General features: G+C 43.0%; 1 protein-coding gene across 1 annotated transcript; it reads left to right on the top strand.

Moving 5' to 3' along the window:
- Positions 1-1,227: 1,227 nt before the first annotated feature.
- Positions 1,228-18,495, top strand: PPAT (phosphoribosyl pyrophosphate amidotransferase). The gene is made up of 11 exons (XM_075860005.1): positions 1,228-1,578; positions 4,777-4,843; positions 7,466-7,672; positions 9,607-9,719; positions 11,598-11,740; positions 14,185-14,257; positions 14,560-14,714; positions 15,754-15,881; positions 15,962-16,183; positions 16,607-16,727; positions 17,177-18,495. Exons 1-11 carry the CDS (start codon positions 1,451-1,453, stop codon positions 17,350-17,352), a joined length of 1,533 nt encoding a protein of 510 aa, XP_075716120.1. The 5' UTR covers positions 1,228-1,450; the 3' UTR covers positions 17,353-18,495.
- Positions 18,496-20,279: the final 1,784 nt, after the last annotated feature.

Genomic DNA, 20,279 nt, shown 5'->3' with positions numbered 1-20,279 from the left:
GTCTGAAATTCAGGAGCTGTTTTCACCTGAAAACAGCTCCGTAATTTCAGACGTAATTGGCGTTGCCGTGTGAACATACCCTAAGGGGTCATCGGGTGTGCGTATTAGGTTAGAGGCTTTGAAGAGTCTGTACTTTTTTTTTTTTATAGAGGGTTTTGTCTAGGGATCCGTATTCGTTTAGGGGGTCTGGTTTGGTGGTCTGTATTTGTTTAGGGGTCTGTATTAGTTCAGGGGTTCTGCATTTGATTAGGGGGTCTGGTTTGTGGGGGTCTGTATTAGTTTAGGGGGCTGTATTTGTTTAGGGTGTTTGGTTTGGTGGTCTGTTTTAGTTTAGGGGTCTGTATTTGTTTAGGGGTGGTCTGTATTTTCTTAGGTGGTCTGGTTTGGGGGGTCAGTATTAGTTCAGGGGTCTGTATTTGTATAGAAGCTCTGGTTTGGGGGTCTGTTTTGGTTTAGGGGTCTGTACTTGTTTAGGGGGCAGAGGCGTAACTAACACTATAGCAGCCGTAGGGGCTGCTATGGGGCCCGAATGAGGGGGCCCGTGCCACCCGCCGGCACAGGCCGCCCCATGGCCGGAGTCTCCGCTAGCAGGGGGCTGTATGGCGTTATCTACAGGGGGGATTGGGGCTGTAAGACGTTATCTAGCGGGGGCTGTGTATGATGCTATCTATAGGGGGGCGCCGTGTGGTGGAATGTATAGGGTGGCACTATCTACAAGGGGGGGTTGTGTGATACCCAGCGGAGGGGGGGGCCCCAGTCAAAAAGTTTGCTATGGGGCCCAGTCTTTCCTAGTTACGCCCCTGTTAGGGGGTCTGTATTTGCTTAGGTGGTCTGGTTTTGGGGTGTCAGTATTAGTTCAGGGGTCTGTATGTGTATAGGGGGTCTGGTCTGTATTTGTTTTAGGCTGTGATAAGGGGGTCATAAACACTATTTGGGATTGAAATGCCGTGTGTTGGAGGCGTGTCCTATATAAATGGGCGTGGCATGAGGATTAAAGGGGGGGAAATCCCATTTCATAACCTCCCTAATGTCTCTTTTCAAAGGTTGGCAAGTGTGCAGAACTGGACCCTGGAAGTCATGATGAAACCCCCAATAGTCATATCATCATTGTATTTAGGTGACTGCAGCCCCAGAGCCGCGCTCCTCCTGTCACTGTGCGCGTTTATTTCATTCTATGTTGTTTCATCGCTCCCCTCACAGCCCCGCCCCATGTGCCACAGCCCCGCCCCTCCTGTGTCAGCCACGCCCCTCCTCCTCCTCCTCACATGGCCAACGTGCATCGTACGTTTGTCTCCCGGTAACTTTTTCCCCGTTGCCGCCCGCTGTCTCTACCTCCCTCGTTCTTCTCATCGCCGCCCCGCTATATATAGATTCCGCAGGCCGGGCCTTGTTATCCTCTTGCCCAGGAAGTGTTTGCTGCTGCGGAGGAGGAGACCCACGTGTGTGCACCATGGAGCTGGAGGAGCTGGGGATACGGGAGGAGTGCGGGGTGTTCGGCTGCCTCGCGGCTGGTGCCTGGCCCACCCAGCTGGATGTGCCTCATGTCATCACACTGGGACTGGTGGGCTTACAGCATAGGTAATTATGAGGGTGATCGGGTGGGCATGGGCGGTAGGGCACATGTTGATCTGATGGGTACATGATCGTATGATCTCCCTGCAATCTGATCGATACTTGCTAAAAGTTTTCGATCTACAGTAATCTGGAAAGGGTTTTGGGGGGGTTCAGAAATGTTCTGCTGGGGGTGCAGCAGGGTCTTCTGCTGGGATGGATCCCCTTTCTGCAGTAACATGGGAACCTTCATACAGAATGGCTTCTTGTTACATTTTGTAGTTTGGGTTCTGGATTGTAAAGTTGGCCGTAGACTCATTTGAGATGTTATTTTGGGCGATATTGGAGATGCCAGCGCTTGCTCCATATTATCAGTGTCTGATTTTCATCCATGTTAATTTCTGAGGTTCTGGCATCTTGTCACATGACTTTTAGGGGGAGGGGTAAAGAATAACTTTTTCAAACTACTTTTCCCTTCTGGCAGCCATGTCCTGTGCCCCATGCCTCACACATTGCCAAAAAGTAAAAGTCTTCCACCTGTAGGGTGCACACCGGTTCTGGATGGAAAAGTCATCTGCAGTTTCTTCTTTGTTGTTTGACCTTTTAGTTGTCCTTCCTGATTATTAGTGTCCAGTTCACTGTTTATTTGGCTTTAGTATTGTATCAACAATGTAGCAGAACCAGTAACCCCCCCCTAGGTGAGACGGTCCTCACTATGTATAACTGGTTGCTTGGTGACTGAAGTCCTGTACACCATGGATCTGGCCCATAGTCCTGTCTGTTTGGTTGTTTCTCCTCCTCTGGTGTTACACCTGCTGTGGGTGGTAGATGGATTAGTGGTTCCTGTTTACAGGGCATTGGGTTACAATGGGCCTCCTTCCAGTATGTTGATGCCCGCCTCCTGTGAGAAATCTAGTGTGGCTGTCCATGTATATCGCATGGCCTCCAGGATTAGAAAGTGCTCGGTCAGAGGTCTCCACTACTCATAACTCCTGAGACTCCTAACTAGAGGAATGGTGTTTGAGGTCAGGGAGGACAGGACCTTTCCAGGTTGGGCTTCTTTATGTATGGTCTGGCCTTTTATCACTTTATACACTGGTTTGCTAAATTTCGTTAAAACTGCTAGGGTATGTTCACACAGGGTGGATACTCTGCGTAAAGTATACAGCATGTCCGCCCTCGAGCCTGCAGGGAATTTCGGCCGATAAACCAGTTTTTGGACCAAATGTCCATTTCGAAAAACGGTGGTTAAAAAAAAAACTATACTTACCTCGGTCTTCGTAGTCATGGGAACACATAACTCTGTCTGTGCAGCCTGGCCTCCTGGGATGACGTTTCATCCCATGTGATCGCTGCAGCAGTCACATTGGATGAAACTTCAACCCAGGAGACTGGCCTGGATGGAAAAGTATAGGGAACGTGGTCAGTATGAAAAAAAAAAAACATAAATTATGACCTATCCACAGAATAGCTAATCATTTTCTGATTGCTGGAGTTCCCACTGATTGTGAGAACGAGGGTCCCAAACCCCCAGATCCTCCTCATGGCACCCCCTGCAGTGAGGAGGAACTTTAATGGCGTGGCAGTCGGGCATGTGCCCGTTGCTCCATTTACTGTCTTAGAATGACGGAAATAGTCATTCCCATACGCATTGAATGGAGCTGCAGATACATGCTCGACTGCCACTCTATTCAATGTCCTCCTCACTGCAGTCGAGCATTGAGGAGGATTTTGGGGTTCGGGATCTTTGTTTTCACAAATAGTGGGGGTCCCAGTGATCAGAAAATATCACCTATCCTGTGCGATAATTTATGAAATTGAAATGCCTCTTTATTGCCATTTATGGCATATTCTATTGGACCCGCGGCGATCAGGATAAAAGGTGTACTGTGACCCCATTCACTGCGGACCACCTAGAATTTAACGTAGAGGAGGCCGTGCGCTGGGCTTTATTGATGTTACAGAAAGAACCGAGCACTCCTTGTTCACAGCTAAAGAAGATCTTGAAAATGGTTGGGATTTCAGAAACAAGATGTATCAAAAGTGGTGTCCATGGCAACCATGTGCTTCCCATTACTCATTTTTCTGAGGCTCTTTGGAAAATGAAGGCAGCGACCTGATTGGTTGCCCTGGGCAACTTCGCCACTTTCTTTTGTATCCTGGTGGTTGTGTGGCACAATTTTGGCTTAACAATCGCGGTCGCATCAAGTGCGACCGAACCCAATCTCTATAAAGTTTAATAACACGCACTTCACCACTTCTGCCCTCAGGCTTATACAACAGGCCATGGCTCACACAAGGTACTGATGCCAGGCAGCGTCGGACTTATATGCATCCACATCCTCACGCTGCTCTACTTCTGTACTTTGCAGCCGCGGCCTGTTGCGGGAACCTGTTTTTTTTTTTTTTTTTTCTTGTCTTTTTTGTGGGATTTGCATCCCCATTGAAATCAATGGGGAAATCCTGCAATGGAAAATCAACAAAAATGCAGCATAAATTGCTGCAGAATTAAATTTTGCACCGCGTGTCAATTTATTAACGTTCATACTGCAGGGTTTTTCCGCAGCGTGGGCATGAGTTTTTCGAAATCTCATCCACTCTGCTGCTACCGTAAATGCTGTAGGATTTCCGCAGCCTTTACCTGGGAACCCGGCCTTAATCCTCCTTCTCTTTGCAGCAGCTCCCTGGCTAACAGATGGGGTTCCTGAGCTGAAAAAAGTGCGCTAGACGTTAATCTTATACAAAATTAAAACGCGGTTCATCCTGGCTTAGGTCACCGACGCTGGTTATTTGTGGTAAGATGTCTTAATGATGCTAGTGCTTGGGGGAGATCCTTTCTCAAGATAATGACAGGACCAAGAGATTCTGGACATTACTAACATTTGGATACTTCCCGGGACGTTTGTGTAGGAAGATCTTGCTTATGAGTCTCAATCACACTGTGCCGCCTGCTACCACAATGCGGTGTGCCCCTTGCACTGGGGTCCCGTATTTGATGCTGACAAAGGGCAACATCTGTATGGAGTGTGTATGTTCTCCCCATGTTTGTGTGTTTCCTCCCACTCTCTAAATACATACTGATGGGGTGACTGGCTTCCTATTGTGTATGTGTCTACGATAGGACAATTCAATTGTGAGCCCCATTCTGCAGAATGTATTTGTGCTATATTACCAGAAATAAATGACTTGTGAGCCCGGCCTTCTCTACATTTTATTTCTCAACAGGGGACAAGAAAGTGCTGGCATTGTGACCAGTGATGGAGGTGCTGTGCCAACGTATAAAGTACACAAGGTAAGATTATTGTGTGTTAAAGTACATTAAAACATGCCAACATGGTAGGATGATAGGTTGGACTTGATGGATATGTAGTTTTGGTTTTTTTTTCACGCTAATGTTGTCGTTTTGGAAGGGGGAGGGAGTGAGGCACGCTGGGATTTCAATATGGAAAAATAGGTGAACAAGTTATTAGGCTTATTATAAGAACGTATTTTGCATGTTTGGCAAGACTTTTCATGCGTTTAGAATAATGGTGGCAAACCATTTTTTTAAAATAAAAAATAGCCTGGTCTTCAAGGTGTTAAAAAAACTAAAAATCGCTAACAATAATTTTTAATGGCACTGATTTATAAATCCGTTCCCTAATGCATTTCTCAGATCAGTCCCCTTACAAGTAGAAGCATAATGACCTCGGAGTGACCGTTTGCAGTATAGAGGTGTCATTTACAGCAGCCTGTATTCTGCAGTTGGACTGCTCTAAGGCCTGTCACAATGTGTTTGGGAGCATTAGGACAACTTGTGAACTTCATTCACACAATACTGGGCTCTGTTAAAGCTTTTGTTGGCAGTCCCTGGAGTTCTATGCAAGGGAATTCGCATCCCTCCGACCTTTTGTAGAATTATTATTTCAATAGTTCATGAACAAGAAACCATCTAGTCATGGAATTCCTCTTAAATATATTGTATGTCTATAAGGCCTCATTTACACGAGCGTGTGCGTTTTGCGCGCGTAAAAAACGCAGCGTTTTGCGTGTGCAAAAGGCACTTGACAGCTGCGTGTGTCATCCGTCTATGATGCGCGGCTGCGTGATTTTCGCGCAGCCGCCATCATAGAGATGAGGCTAGCCGACGTCAGTCACTTTCCATGGTGCTGAAAGAGTTAACTGATCGGCAGTAACTCTTTCAGCACCCTCGACAGTGAATTCCGATCACCATATCGAGTAACCTGTTTTAAAAAAAAAGAGGTTCGTACTTACCGAGAACTTCCCGGCCGTTGCCTTGGTGACGCGCCTCTCTTGACATCTGGCCCCACCTCTCTGGATGACGCGGCAGTCCATGTGACCGCTGCAGCCTGTGCTTGGCTTGTGATTGGCTGGAGCTGTCACTTGGACTGAATTGTCATCCCGGGAGGTCAGACTGGAGGAAGAAGCCGGGAGTTATCGGTAAGTCAGAACTTTTTTTTTTTTTTTTTTTTTTTACACGTTCACGTATATTGGAATCGGAAGTCACTGTCCAGGGTGCTGAACCAGTTTAAAGAGGCTGTCACCAGATTTTGCAACCCCTATCTGCTATTGCAGCAGATAGGCGCTGCAATGTAGATTACAGTAACGTTTTTATTTTTAAAAAACGAGCTTTTTTGGCCAAGTTATGACCATTTTCGTATTTATGCAAATGAGGCTTGCTAAAGTACAACTGGGCGTGTTGAAAAGTAAAAGTACAACTGGGCGTGTATTATGTGCGTACATCGGGGCGTGTTTACTACTTTTACTAGCTGGGCGTTCTGATGAAGTATCATCCACTTCTCTTCAGAACGCCCAGCTTCTGGCAGTGCAGATCTGTGACGTCACTCACAGGTCCTGCATCGTGTCGGCACCAGAGGCTACAGATGATTCTGCAGCAGCATCAGCATTTGTAGGTAAGTAGCTACATCGACTTACCTGCAAACGCCGATGCTGCTGTAGAATCATCTGTAGCCTCTGGTGCCGATGTGTCCTCGCTCGTCTGACACGATGCAGGACCTGTGAGTGACGACACAGCGTGATCTCTGGAGAACACGGCTGTGTCTGCACTGCCAGAAGCTGGGCGTTCTGAAGAGAAGTGGATGATACTTCTCGTCAGAACGCCAAGCGAGTAAAAGTAGTAAACACGCCCCGATGTAACACACATAATACACGCCCAGTTGTACTTTTACTTTTCAACACGCCCAGTTGTACTTTTGCAAGCCTCATTTGCATAAATACAAAAATGGTCATAACTTGGCCAAAAATGCTCGTTTTTTAAAAATAAAAACGTTACTGTAATCTACATTGCAGCGCCTATCTGCTGCAATAGCAGATAGGGGTTGCAAAATCTGGTGACAGAGCCTCTTTAACTCTTTCAGCACCCTGCACAGTGACTGTCTCCTGCCGGGTTCGGTCAAAACGAGTTCGGCCGAACCCGGTAAAGTTCGGTTCGGTCATCTGTAAGACACTCCGTTCGGATGTTTGTAAACAGAAAAGCACGTGGTGCTTTTCTGTTTACATTCAGTTTGACAGCTCTTGTGCGAATCACGCAGTTCGCACGGAAGTGCTTCCGTGCGACCTTCGTGGTTTTCACGCACCCATTGACTTCAATGGGTGCGTGATGCGCGAAAAACGCAGATTTATATAACATGTCGTGCGGTTTTTTTTTTTCAGCGCACTCGCGCTGAGCAAAACTCACGGACTGTCTGCATGCCCCCATAGAGTAATATAGGTGCGTACGACACGCGTGAAAAGCACGCGTGTCGCACGCGCGTATATTACGCTCGTGTAAATGAGGCCTAAAACTGAAATGGCCTGAACATAAAACGGACTTTAAACATTTGGGGAATGCTGTTCGATGGCTAAAACGGCTTGAGTTATGACTGTCTGTGACTCTTGGTTTTGTCTCCTTCAGGGGATGGGACTGGTCAATCATGTGTTCAGTGAAGAGAGTCTGAAGAAGTTGAACATGAGTAACTTGGGCATTGGCCACACAAGATATTCTACATCTGGAAATTCAGCGCTAGAAAACTGCCAGCCATTTGTGGTTGAAACGCTACATGGAAAGATTGCAGTAGCTCATAACGGGGAGCTTGTAAATGCAGCTCGACTCAAGAAAAAGGTAAAGATTTTTATTTTTTTTATGGATCTCGGTCCCTCCGACTCAGAAATGGCAAATCTACCCAATAAGTGTGTACGTAGGTCTAACGTTCAGTAGCCTGGAAAAGCTGAGTGATTTCCTTGTGGAAGTTATATTTCTTCCTTGACCTGCGACATGTTTGCTATGTTTTGGTTGCTGCTGTATATTGCCAGATGCCATAAATGTAAGTGGGGTGTTCAGACATCGCAGCTTTTCGCTGCTGATTCCAGGGCATACTGCTTACAGCTCTGCTTTCCCATTAGCCCAAACAGCACTACAAAATGTTTTTGTGCGGTTTGGCTACTAGGATCGGTGAAAGAATACAGCTTACTCATAGGTGTGAGTCTTCTGTATTCCTCAGGCGGAGCTGCTTTCAGTGCAACTCTTGACACTGGAAAACGGCAAGGATGGCCATCGCAAAATGCGAATAAGTAGACTCCTTGCCGTTCTGTGTATTTTCTCCCCCACCCCCATATACAAAGGATTCCCTTGTTTACTATGTTTCATTGACTTTGGGAACATCCTTAAGACTTATGAGATCCACAAGGCACAAAATGTGACTTGCATATGAGTTTAATACTTGAGCGTGTCTGCCGTATCCTTGTTACATCTGTTCTGTACATAATGTCTTCCTGTACGGCTGCCCTTCTGATGAGGGTTGTTGTACTTCATTTCATTAGTAATGTGTCCTGATTCGAGTACTTTAAAAGCTTCTTGGAGCTTTTCTTTCTAGGACAGTGGCCAGATGTTACAATGTATCCAATAGGAATATTCCCCTTTAGGGCCTGTTCACATCAGCGTCACCCTTCCGTTCATGGGTTCTTACGACGGAAAGGCAAACGGAAACCATAGTGTCCGTTTGCGTTACCGTTGATTTCAATGGTAATGCTTCAGTTGCCAATGGTTTCCATAATACTTCAGTGTTTTTTGCGGAAACAATAGCGCATTTGAATGGTCGGCAGAAAATGGTCTAAATTGACTCAAGTTCCCTTGTATGACCGGCTTTACTCCCTTCCATCTGACCCCTTTTCTACTGGTTGTAAGTTAGCATGAAGGAGGGACACATGACAGAATTAGACTCCAACCCCCCCTTTTGTCTGTAAGCACGTAGACAGGCCGTTCTGCATAGGAGCTTTAGGCACAACTGTTGTTCATATCGATGCATTGGAGCAATAGGAAAAAACAAATGTTACTAGAAATTTGGTAAACCAGAGTGCGATATATTAAAGGGGTAGTCCCATTTCTGACATTGATGGCATATGCACAGGACATGCCATAAATGTTTGATACATGTGGGACTTGCACCTATATCGAAGACGGGAGTCACTTGACCCTCGCCTGGAAAGACGACCTCTGTTTACTGTCAAGGGCCTATGTGGAGAGGGCCACACATGCGCGCGGCTCTCTCCATTACTTTTAATGGGGGGGGGGGGTTTATGCCATATGTCTGAGATTGGACTATCCCTTTAAGGCTTTTTCCTGCTCTTCCATATGCCACCACCGTTATTCCGTATGAAACTCAATAGAGAGAACACCAGTAAAAAATGCATGGAAACCTCCCAACATAACCTGAAACTCGCTAGGTTATGAGACTCTTTATGTGACATCTGCAATAAACCTGGTGCGTTGGCAAAGATCTTGGTCCTTCTGCAGCCACAAATAATGTAACGTTGACTTCTAAAACCAATGATAGACGTTTGTTATATACTGTGAAGTTCTGGAGGACTTGTTGGCCTAGCTTTATTTACTTTCATTGTTTCCAGCTTGTTCACTTGTGTTCCAGGCCATGTAGTAATAATTAGGAATCCTATTTCACAATTGGGTGTTTTTATTGTTTCTCCGGCAGTGAAGGAAATGTACGTTGTAGCAGGATAAGGCATGTGTGTAGCTTGATATGATTTTGCGCGTCTCCACAGTTGCTGCGTCACGGTATTGGTCTGTCCACGAGTTCTGACAGTGAACTGATCACACAGCTCCTGGCTTTCACACCGCCTATGGAAGAAGATCACTCCGCCGATTGGGTGGCACGGTAAAGAAGTATTACATTGCTTTTCACTTTCTGAACCTACACGTACACTTTGTCTACCAACAGTTATTCTTTCCATTATATTACATTGCTTTGCGGAGGAGACATAGTTGTGTAGAAATTAACCGTATCCCATTGTCTACTTCTATTAGTAACTTTGCGACTAAAAGGGGTTTGATGAAATTCTAAATAAAATCCTGGCAAGTTTCATCAAGAAACGGCACCACGTTTGTTCGTGGGTTGTCTAATATTGGCAGCTCAGTCAGTCAGTTGAATAAGACTGCAATATCACACACAGCCCATGGACTAGAGTGGCACTGTTTCTTGGAGACTGGAAAAAAAAAACCTTTTTTTTTTTTTTTAATGACCAAGGCCATCGTCCATTTCATATTGAAAGCCTCTTGTTAATCATTCTCATTTACAGACTACACTTTACTTGTTTTTCTTAAGTGATCCTTCATTGTGTCCTAGATATAGTTCTCATATCTGCTGCCATCATTTCAAACTTTACTTTGTCTCTACAATGGGCAGAGGTTGGAATGAAATGTCTAGTTTGTGGAGAAAACCCTATTAGAGTTGGTTTAAATGTTTTTAGTGAATTTTAGTTATTTTGACTGAGTTATGACCTATATTAGCTTTATGCTAATTACTTAATGGACAACTGGGCGTGCTTTACTTTTTGACCAAGTGGGCGTTGTGGAGAGAAGTGTATGACTGACCAATCAGCGTCATACACTTCTCTCCATTCATTTACTCTGCACATAGTGATCTTACTAGATCACTATGTGCAGCCACATAGACACACACTAACGTTACTGAAGTATCGTGACCGTGAATAGACATCACTACCAGCCAGGATGTGATGTCTATTCAGAATCATGACACTTCGGTAATGTTTGTGTGAGATTTACAGCAAGGCAAGCGTAATCTCGCGAGATTACGCTGTAAACTGTCATTTAAAACGAGATTACGCTTGCTGTGCTGCAAATCTTACACAAACATTAGTGAAGTGTCAGGATTCTGAATAGACATCACGTCCTGGCTGGAAGGAATGTTTATTCACTGTCAGGACACTTCAGTAACGTATGTGTTTAAGTGACTGCACATAATGATCTAGCAAGATTACTATGTGCTGTGTAAATGAATGGAGAGAAGTGTATGACGCTGATTGGTCAGTCATACACTTCTCTCCACAACGCCCACTTGGTCAAAAAGTAAAACACGCCCAGTTGTCCATTAAGTAATTAGCATAAAGCTAATATAGTTCATAACTCAGTCAAAAATGTTTGTTTTTCTCAATAAAAAAACACTGCTCTAATCTACATTACAGTGCTGATCCGATTATGTAGAAGATATGGCACTTATAATGTGGTGACAGAGCCTCTTTAATTGGTATCCTGACATTGTGTAACTTAAGGCAATTTAAGAAAGTAAGGGTGACACCTCTGTTGTGGATCTGTTGCTCACTTAAAGGGTTCGTCCACTCTTTTTTTTTTTTATATATATATGCGCTTTGTGAATACAGTTCATTATTTATCGTATACTGGTCCTAAATTACTGCCCGTATGATACTCCAGAGCTGCACTCACAATCCCAGTGTGTGGTTTTGTGTTTGTTTTTGGGAAAGTCAACCACTTTAACGGCTTGGCTGAGTCTATAATAAACTAGGACCGTTGAGTTGTTCTACATAAGAGTTTGTAGTGTAGACTCTGCCCGACACTGGGTAGTAGAACTTTCATTGGTGATTGGCATTCTGGCAACAAAGAGCCAACACAGCCTATCCCAATACCGGTAACCAATTACTGAAGAAGTTACAAACCTTGTGACCTGTGCTTATGTAACTGTGAACGTCTTCTGTAACTATTTATATTCCTTCTGCAGAATAAAAAACTTAATGAATGAGACGCCTACCTCGTACTCCCTTCTCATCATGCACAATGCCGATATTTATGCTGTACGTGATCCTTACGGCAATCGTCCTCTCTGCATTGGGCGGCTTGTTCCTGTGACAAGTGAAGAAAGAGGTACTTTGTATTGATAAGTAATGGATAGATTATAATTTGGTGTTCTGTTTCAATGAGTCACGCTTCTAATGTTCATGGAGGCTAAATGGTCAGATATTTATGTTACTAAAGTCACTTTGCTTTCTTTGTCTCCAATTCGCTACCCCCTCGTCATCCAAATGTCACAGGAAAGCGCCTGCGCAAAATGAAGCGGATCCAATGAATAATGGCAAATCAGTCACGTGTGTGTGTGTGTGTGTGTGTTCTATCACATGACCACCGCCTCATTCTGCTCTGCTTTATTCTGTGCGTGCGCTACACTAGAGCCCGTGACTCTTGTGTCTGCACCAAACACCGGGTTCTAGTATGGTGTCTGCACAGATTAAGGCTGGTTTCTGCCACATTTTAGTGTCCATTTTACGGCAGTAAGACCCGAACCATAGAATCTTATATATATATATATATATATATATATATATATATATATATATATATATATATATATATATGCAAACCTGTCCAACAACTCTGCCATCCGGCTCTTCTCATGCAGCTGCACGACTTTTGTGCTGCTGCAAACTGTAGAGATGTTTAGATGTCTCTGCCTTCCTGATCTGCAGTGTATACAGTCTCTGCAGTGTGTATCAGGAGGCTGTCCCTGTAAAAAAAAAAAAAAATAAGAAAATCCAGCACGGTAAATGCTATAAAAAGGAAACTTATTTGATTTTTATTTTTTTTTCAATTCCTCCTCGCAAAAACAGGAGTAAGAAGTCCTATAGTATTTACTCCAAAATGGTACCAATAAAGCCTACAACTTGTCGCCCATAAACAAGCCCTCATACAGCTCCATCAATAGGAATATCAAAATATAATGGCTCTTTAAAGCGGCTCTGTCACCAGATTATAAATGCCCTATCTCCTACATAATCTGATCGGCGCTGGAATGTAGATAACAAGTGGTTTTTATTTTGAAAAACGATCATTTTTTAGCAAGTTATGAGCAATTTTAGATTTAGTTTCTCAATAGACAACTGGGCGTGTTTTTACTTTTGACCAAGTGGGTGTTGTAAAGAAGTGTATGAGGCTGAACAATCAGTGACCAATCAGTGACCTGCACTTCTCATTGTTCCAGCCCAGCTTCTTTCACTGCACAATCACACTGTGCTGTGGATCATGCTGGGCTGGAACAATGAGAAGTGAAGGTCACTGATTGGTCAGCCTCATACACTTCTTTACAACGCCCACTTGGTCAAAAGTAAAAACACGCCCAGTTGTCTATTGAGAAACTAAATCTAAAATTGCTCAAAAATGATCGTTTTTCAAAATAAAAACCACTGTTATCTACATTACAGCGCCGATCACATCATGTAGGAGATAGAGCACTTATAATGTGGTGACAGAGCCTCTTTAAATGCAGCAACACACAGAAAAAAAAAAAATGTCTTCAGTGTCCTAAAACGTGGTTGATATTTTTATTATAGGGATGTGCAATGTAATAGTAATCTTGTAAAATGTTTTGTCCTGCGGACTAGAGCAGACCTACAGGACAAGCAGCATCTCTAATAGCAATAGTCCCTTAACTTGCTTCATTATGACATTCACCATCTTCCCACATGTATTTTATGCTATTTATGATGAGGGCCAAGGTTTTTCCCACAGTGTTTTCACAAGTCTGTGTCAGCTGGGGAAAGATTAGATAATTAATCCCTAAAACAAGGCACTTCTACCACAAAGTGCATGGCTTAACTAATGTTTGTACAACACTGACCATGAAAATATCTTCCTGACCTCTCCTCATCGCCTACATACATGATAATGGCTTCAAAATATATTGCAATCTTTCATTCTTTTACATAACTGGAGTTTGAAAGACTTTTCACGTAATATTTAGGAGAGTTGAGTTGTCCTCGTTGGTCAAGCTCAAAGTTTCTGGTGTTTTGTTTTTTTTTGCCACTCCTTGGCTGTTTTTGGGTAACCTGTGTGACCACCATTACAGGTCGCTATAAGGATTGTCATCCAGCCACTCCAGCTTAGTTATGCCTATAGGACAGATGTTTACACGACTTCTGCATTGTTAGGCCGGATTCACACGAGCGTGTTCGGTCCGTGATATACGGTCCGTATGTTGGCCGCATTTCCTGGACCGAACACAGTGCAGGGAGCCGGGCTCCTAGCATAATAATTATCTATGAGGCTAAGTGTCCCTGCCTCGCTGCCGGACAACTGTCCTGTACTGTAATCCTGTTTTCAGTACAGTAGTCCTGCGGAGAGGCAGGGACCCCTAGCGTCGTACTTAACTATGATGCTACCAGCCCAGCTCCCTGCAGTGTATTCGGTCCGGGAAATGCGGCCGAGCGCTCGTGTGAATCCGGCCTTAATATTTTCTTTGATATAAATGTGTTTTTTTGTTTTTTGTTTTTTTTTTATTTGTTTTTTTTAACACACCCTGTTTTTTTGTTCTATAGAGAAGAAACAATCGGAGACAGAAGGTTGGGTGGTGTCCTCTGAATCCTGCAGCTTTCTGTCCATTGGTGCAGAGTGAGTATTGATGCGTACGTATTGTAACCAGTGGATGAAGAATGCAGCGTTGAATGAGTGCCTGGTTTTTTTTTTTTTTTTTTTAGCCTCCGGGCCCTTTCATTTATTCCAGTTGGAACAGTTTTGTAACTTGTGGTTATACAAGATATATTCTGTCTTATGTAAGTGTAGAATGAGATCATGATAGATGTATTATACTTTCTTTTTTTTATTTTTTTTATAATATTGCATTGGAAAATGCAGTAGCGAAGAAAGTTACTAGAAACCTGACATTTTTCTCACCCTCCGTTATTCGTTTGTAGATACTACCGTGAAGTCCTACCTGGGGAAATAGTGAAAATCTCTCGTAATGGAGTGCAGACTCTGGATGTTGTACCCAGATATCGAGAAAAAGACCCGTCTGCCTTCTGTATCTTTGAGTATGTTTACTTTGCTCGCCCAGACTCCATATTTGAAGGTATTTTCTTTTTCTCTTCAGTACGACCTTGGGCCCCATTATCACGTTCTATGACAAACAATTCGTGTATATGCCGGAAAAGCCTCCCGACATATACGTTAAATGTAGGCTGTGACAGGTCAACGGCAGCGTCCATCACCCATAGACTATTATGGCATCCATTTAACCGATACATTGTGAAAAGCTCATGTTGTATACGTTAAATAGATGCCATACATCCTACATTGGGCTAATGAAGCTCTATGAACACGTGTAGTGTTTACACAGGAGTATTCGTGACGTACAGGCTAAATATACACCACAAACGTGATGTGGACACGGCCTAAGCCGGTTCAAAGTCTAATGAAGATTTAATTACAGACGTGCTAGCTAATAAAGACATTAATAAAACGTCACCTAAATCTGTCATTTTATAGACCTTGATCGTCACTTAGAGAAATGGACATTCTGATGATATTCTTCATTTTATTTGCTTTCTGTACATGGCTTCCCTTGTGTAAGTATCCAGACAAGTGGCTTTCTGGGAAATTCTGTAATTGGGCCCCCTATCCCATATTCAAGAGACCCATATGTGTGTTTTTTTGGGGGTTTTCTTCTGTTTAAAAGGAGGATCGGGTCTGTGCACAATGAAGAGAAGTAATGTTTCCTTATGGATTGTGCCCAGATCTGATCCTTCTTTTGAGGAAGAAAGACTAACAGAAGAACCGATATCTTGAGCAGGACGTTTTGGACGCCAAGCCACAAATTGAGAAGTCCTGTCTTTGGTCTGTGTTTGCACAGGAGAAGTGGCGGCCTGCCAGGGAAAGGACAATCTGATCAGGACTTGTTACTCTCCACTGAGGGCATGAAATGCCCAAAACTGCTGGTTTATAACACCGGTATAAGACGTGCTAATGGAATAGTTTTCCACTTATGTATTACATGATCTTATACTGACACAATTGAATGACTGTCACCATGTACATCAAACAATGGAAATGTTGGGTATTGCTCTTTGCATTTCAACAACTTGGTATTAATGGGCTACTTTTTCCAAAAGGGCAAATGGTGTATTCGGTCAGAAGAAGGTGTGGACAACAGCTGGCTATTGAGGCGCCCGTGGAAGCTGACCTGGTCAGTACAGTTCCAGAATCTGCCACACCGGCAGCCCTGGGCTATGCAGAGAAGGTGAGACTTGTTTAAATCATTAACTTCTATGACCGCCAATGGGGATGTATGTCGCTAATATTCTTCTGGAATCTTTACAGTGTGGTATTCAATATGTAGAAGTACTCTGCAAAAATCGTTATGTCGGTCGAACCTTTATTCAGCCAAACATGAGGCTACGTCAGCTTGGCGTGGCGAAGAAGTTTGGAGTCCTGTCCGACAACTTTGTTGGCAAAAGAATAGTGCTGGTTGATGATTCCATTGTACGAGGAAATACTATTTCTCCAATCATTAAACTGCTGAAGGATTCTGGAGCCAAAGAGGTTGGTGCTTACTGTGATTGTGTGAGACAACATGGCGCTCTTGGTTCTTTAGTGAAATTTATAGTGATTGAGCCGGTGTGGGTTTTTCTATTCAGCTTGCCAGCTTATGGGCATATGCCATTTGGCACCACTCTTTATTATTGAGGTGTACAAATGAGTAAGATAAGCCGGCTGCTATAGAGGCTTCAATAGTTTAGAGGGAAATGATCTCCACCAATGCAGGGCCTATCTAGAGGTTGTGAAGGATTATATGGATAGCAAATTGCCAGACTGTTATGATGGAGAATTGAACGGATAGGCAAGAACAATAAACAAAAGCAAGGAAAAACCTCCTCCGATGTAAAGTAGCCATGTTCTGCTGCTCCGTCTAGTGAGAAGTGTCCACAGTTCTTATTTGGCTCATGCAATATTCTCTTTCCTCAGGTTCACATTAGAGTGGCTTCCCCACCCATAAGACACCCCTGTTATATGGGAATTAATATTCCTACAAAAGAAGAACTGATCGCCAACCGCCCAGAGTTCAACGACCTGGCAGGGCATATTGGTAAGATTGTCATCCTTGGGACACATGCACACGTTGCGTATCTTGCTGCGTAAAACACGCAGCAAAACTGCAAGAAATTCGCGGGAAAAACCCCACACCTGAAGATGCAGTTTCTACATCTTGCTGTGTAAATCGAAGTGTTTTCATGCTGCGTATTTCTGTAGAGCTACAGGGATGGAATTCACAAGCTGAATCACAAGATAAATTTACATGCTGCAGGTCCAAAAAATGTGCACCGCGGGTCAATTTATGTTCCGAAAAACACTGCAGCCTGGAATCTCATGGACTATGCCAGGGGTGTATTACGCTGCGGTTTTGCCACACACTAAATACGCATCGTGTGCTTTGACCCTTACAATGTGGTGATGTGATAAATTTCCACCTGAGTAAAGTTAATTTACTAGTCTGTTTTTTATCTCAAGGATTAATTTTAATGTCTCATGTTTTAGGTGCAAACAGCGTGGTGTACCTCTCCGTGGAAGGACTCACTTCTGCAGTACGTGAAGGCATTAAACATTTCAAAGACCAACAGAATGGATTAAATTGCACAGCCACGCACCCCTCTCCTCATAGCCACTGTACGGCATGCCTTACGGGCGAGTACCCAGTAGACCTGGAGTGGTGAAGTCCCATGTCAACCTGTCCTCTTTGTTGATTTGCCCCGCTGGATATTAGGGCTCACTTATGGAAACTGATGTAAAGAAAAGTTCAACGCAACCAGTGAAATTCCGGTTTTCGTTTTACTCGTGCAGATTAACCCCTTACTTTTCTAGTCTTTTTGGTCACTTATGTGAGGCTGCACTGTTTTTTTTTTTTTATTTATTTTTTAGCTGAACGACTGCTGCTACCAAAAAGAATATTTGTCAACTGTCTTTTTAGTGCTGAAATGTGGACTGAATGTTAAGTGAAACTTTTAATTTCTGTAAATGACTTCTTCTGCACTGTTATGTACAATACGTTGTCTCCAAACCTGTCTGATTATATTCTTTCTGTATCCAGTGCATGCTCTCCATTCTTTATACTGCAACATCTAGAGGACGGTCAAGTCAACTTTTCCTGTTTATGCAGGTGAATTATAGCATGACGTGGCTTGGGAATGTTACCCCCGTACATTAGCTGTGGGCCAGATCACCAAAACTTGAAAGGAAAAATATTAGTATGTAACACCATAACCAGGCAGCTACAGGCAAGCCACAATAAGCACCTTATGTATCCGTGGCATTTATGGCAACAGTTCTCACATTGAAGGCAACATCTGCAATGTTCCTAATGTGTAAAATGCCACATCGATTTGCTGCAATTGGAACTGGAGTACAAGAAGCGTACGCTTGCCTTACTTTAGATTGAAGGCATATTCTCCAGATATCCTTGGTTGTGATCCCTCCACTTATAAGATTGCTGACTCCCACTCCTCCCGACATTCTTGTCACTCGTGTTGCATCCACCATTCCTGATGCAGCATAATTCAAGCAGTGCTTAATTTACCTGTTAGAGATCATAGATCTGATACCTTGTAGTCCGAAAAGGAGCACAGTGTGAGTGAAGAGATCCTGTTCGTTTTTATGTTACAGCTTGCACAGGGTTAGATACAAGCAAACACGAAAGCTGACCCATCCACTGGCTGAGAAAAGCAGCTTCTAGCTTGAAAAGATTGTAAAGGTTTTATTCTTTGCATACAAAAAAAGTGCTCCAATATATCTATAAAAATAAAATGTAGCTGCTTTTGAAGGTTTTGATTAAAGGAACACTGTTCTAAATTCTCCAGCAATTCTTCCTATCATGTAATTCTGTCTACTAACTAATCCAAAGCGGAGAAAAATATAAAGAAAACTACTGTGTGTGTGTCCGAAGAGCTGGATCCTTTCCCCGTGCCTCCTCACACTCCTGGTTGTGAGATAACTGGCTCTGACTACAGTAGAAGGGGAATATTAGGTCCAGCCTGGTTGTAAGCCATTTCATCTGACAACCAACAATGGAAGAGCTCGAGAGGAAAGCATTACGTGTGGTCTCTGCAAGATTTCTGTAAGGCCACTTTCACATGGCAGTATTTTGGAAGCCAAAACACTCAAGGTGTGCAAGGCTTTCCATTATATTCCTGTGTAGGTTCTACGCATAGTTTTTGCTCACAAATACTGCCACGTGAAAGGACTGTAAGGCCACACTCACTGCAGATTTGATCAGTATTTTGCAGGAGTGGAGCCTAAACACAAAGTATAATGGAAACACCTAAAAGCTATAATTTATAAATGCATAAAATGTTGCGATTGTCCATATGAACCAATCCTATTATCAGAAACCTGGAATCTACTACACCTAGAATTGATTTTATATATATATATTTTTTTGTTCCTTCAACTTTATTGGAGTATTAACGACTAGACACTTTAGTGATTTTACAGGTCTTGTTTAAATAATTACATTTTTAGGCATAGTTAATTCTTATGTTTGAGCAATGATAGTGTTTTTTTTAATTGCTCAAATGCAAATAGTTTCAATTAAAAATATCCTATTGTTTTGTGTATATCGCTCCTATGCAGACTTGTGTCACACAGCAAACAAAGGTGTAGTCTGATCCTGCATTCATACTTTCTGCCATCGGTCCCCATGCTTCTTGGTAACCGGATGAGTTCATGTTCTATGGACCATTTATACTTTATCCTTTCGTTGCTAAATAAGACTGCTCAGATCTCCTGTTCCATCGTAAAAAATAAAATAAAAAAAATCATCCCACGATGTAGTTCTTAAAATTCAGAGAAGGATCATTTTACGGTCTCTTTATTCTGTATGTGATGAAGCACAATTCACACATTTTGCCAAATGACTTTTGCAATAGTCAACTGCGAAACCAATTGAATATAAAAGTCCCCAATAATAAAATACATGTGATTGACCATTATTAACGCTTTAGAGTCAAACATGAGATTTGACTTTACATCCTTTTCACATGATGAGAAACACATGCAAACTATTTATGTTCAGACCGTCCATGTCGTAGCTAATCTGGTGTAGAGGACTGCGAAATCGGGAACAAAACTTTCCCTGTTGTCTCCGTTTCCGCCTAATGAACATAATGTGCACTATTGGCAGAAATGCAATTATATCTTCTGGGATGTTTTAACCACTTGCTTAAAATGTAGCGTAGGTGGTTTATATAATGTCAAATGTGTGTGACACAAACTTTGAACATTATTTTTTAACTCTTAAACTATTTTTCGGAAGAAGCTGTACTGGTTTAACCATTTAACATTTGGAAACTACTTCAAGAGGGTTGACTCGGAAAGGAAGCCCCTGTCTTTATTAGAGCATATGTTATTAGGTGGGGCTGTCTCCTATGCGGATCTCTCTCTCCGCTCTCTCCGTCGCCAATTCATTTGAATAGTAGGCATGTAGTTGCGTATTTCACGCAAACCCGTGTCTAACACCCTGTTACGATTGTTAAAAATTAATGTTACCTAAAAATTTTAGTATTTCACGTCCGAGTTTCACCCGTGTGGGATCCGTTTTCACTGATCTCTATAGACTTGAGTCTATTGAGGGATCTGTGAAATCAGA

The sequence above is a fragment of the Rhinoderma darwinii genome, chromosome 1 (genome assembly GCF_050947455.1).
Source record: "Rhinoderma darwinii isolate aRhiDar2 chromosome 1, aRhiDar2.hap1, whole genome shotgun sequence".
In the NCBI taxonomy this organism is placed as follows: Eukaryota; Metazoa; Chordata; class Amphibia; order Anura; family Rhinodermatidae; genus Rhinoderma; species Rhinoderma darwinii.
Note: the sequence above shows the minus strand (reverse complement) of the source record. Positions and strands in the feature narration are given on the sequence as shown.

Bases quoted from the DNA above. Each gene is read 5' to 3' on its own strand.
- PPAT (XM_075860005.1), top strand. From the start codon at position 1,451: ATGGAGCTGGAGGAGCTGGGGATACGGGAGGAGTGCGGGGTGTTCGGC. The intron at 15,882-15,961 runs GTGAGACTTGTT...GAATCTTTACAG, and splicing joins CCCTGGGCTATGCAGAGAAG to TGTGGTATTCAATATGTAGA. The intron at 16,184-16,606 runs GTTGGTGCTTAC...CTCTTTCCTCAG, and splicing joins AGGATTCTGGAGCCAAAGAG to GTTCACATTAGAGTGGCTTC.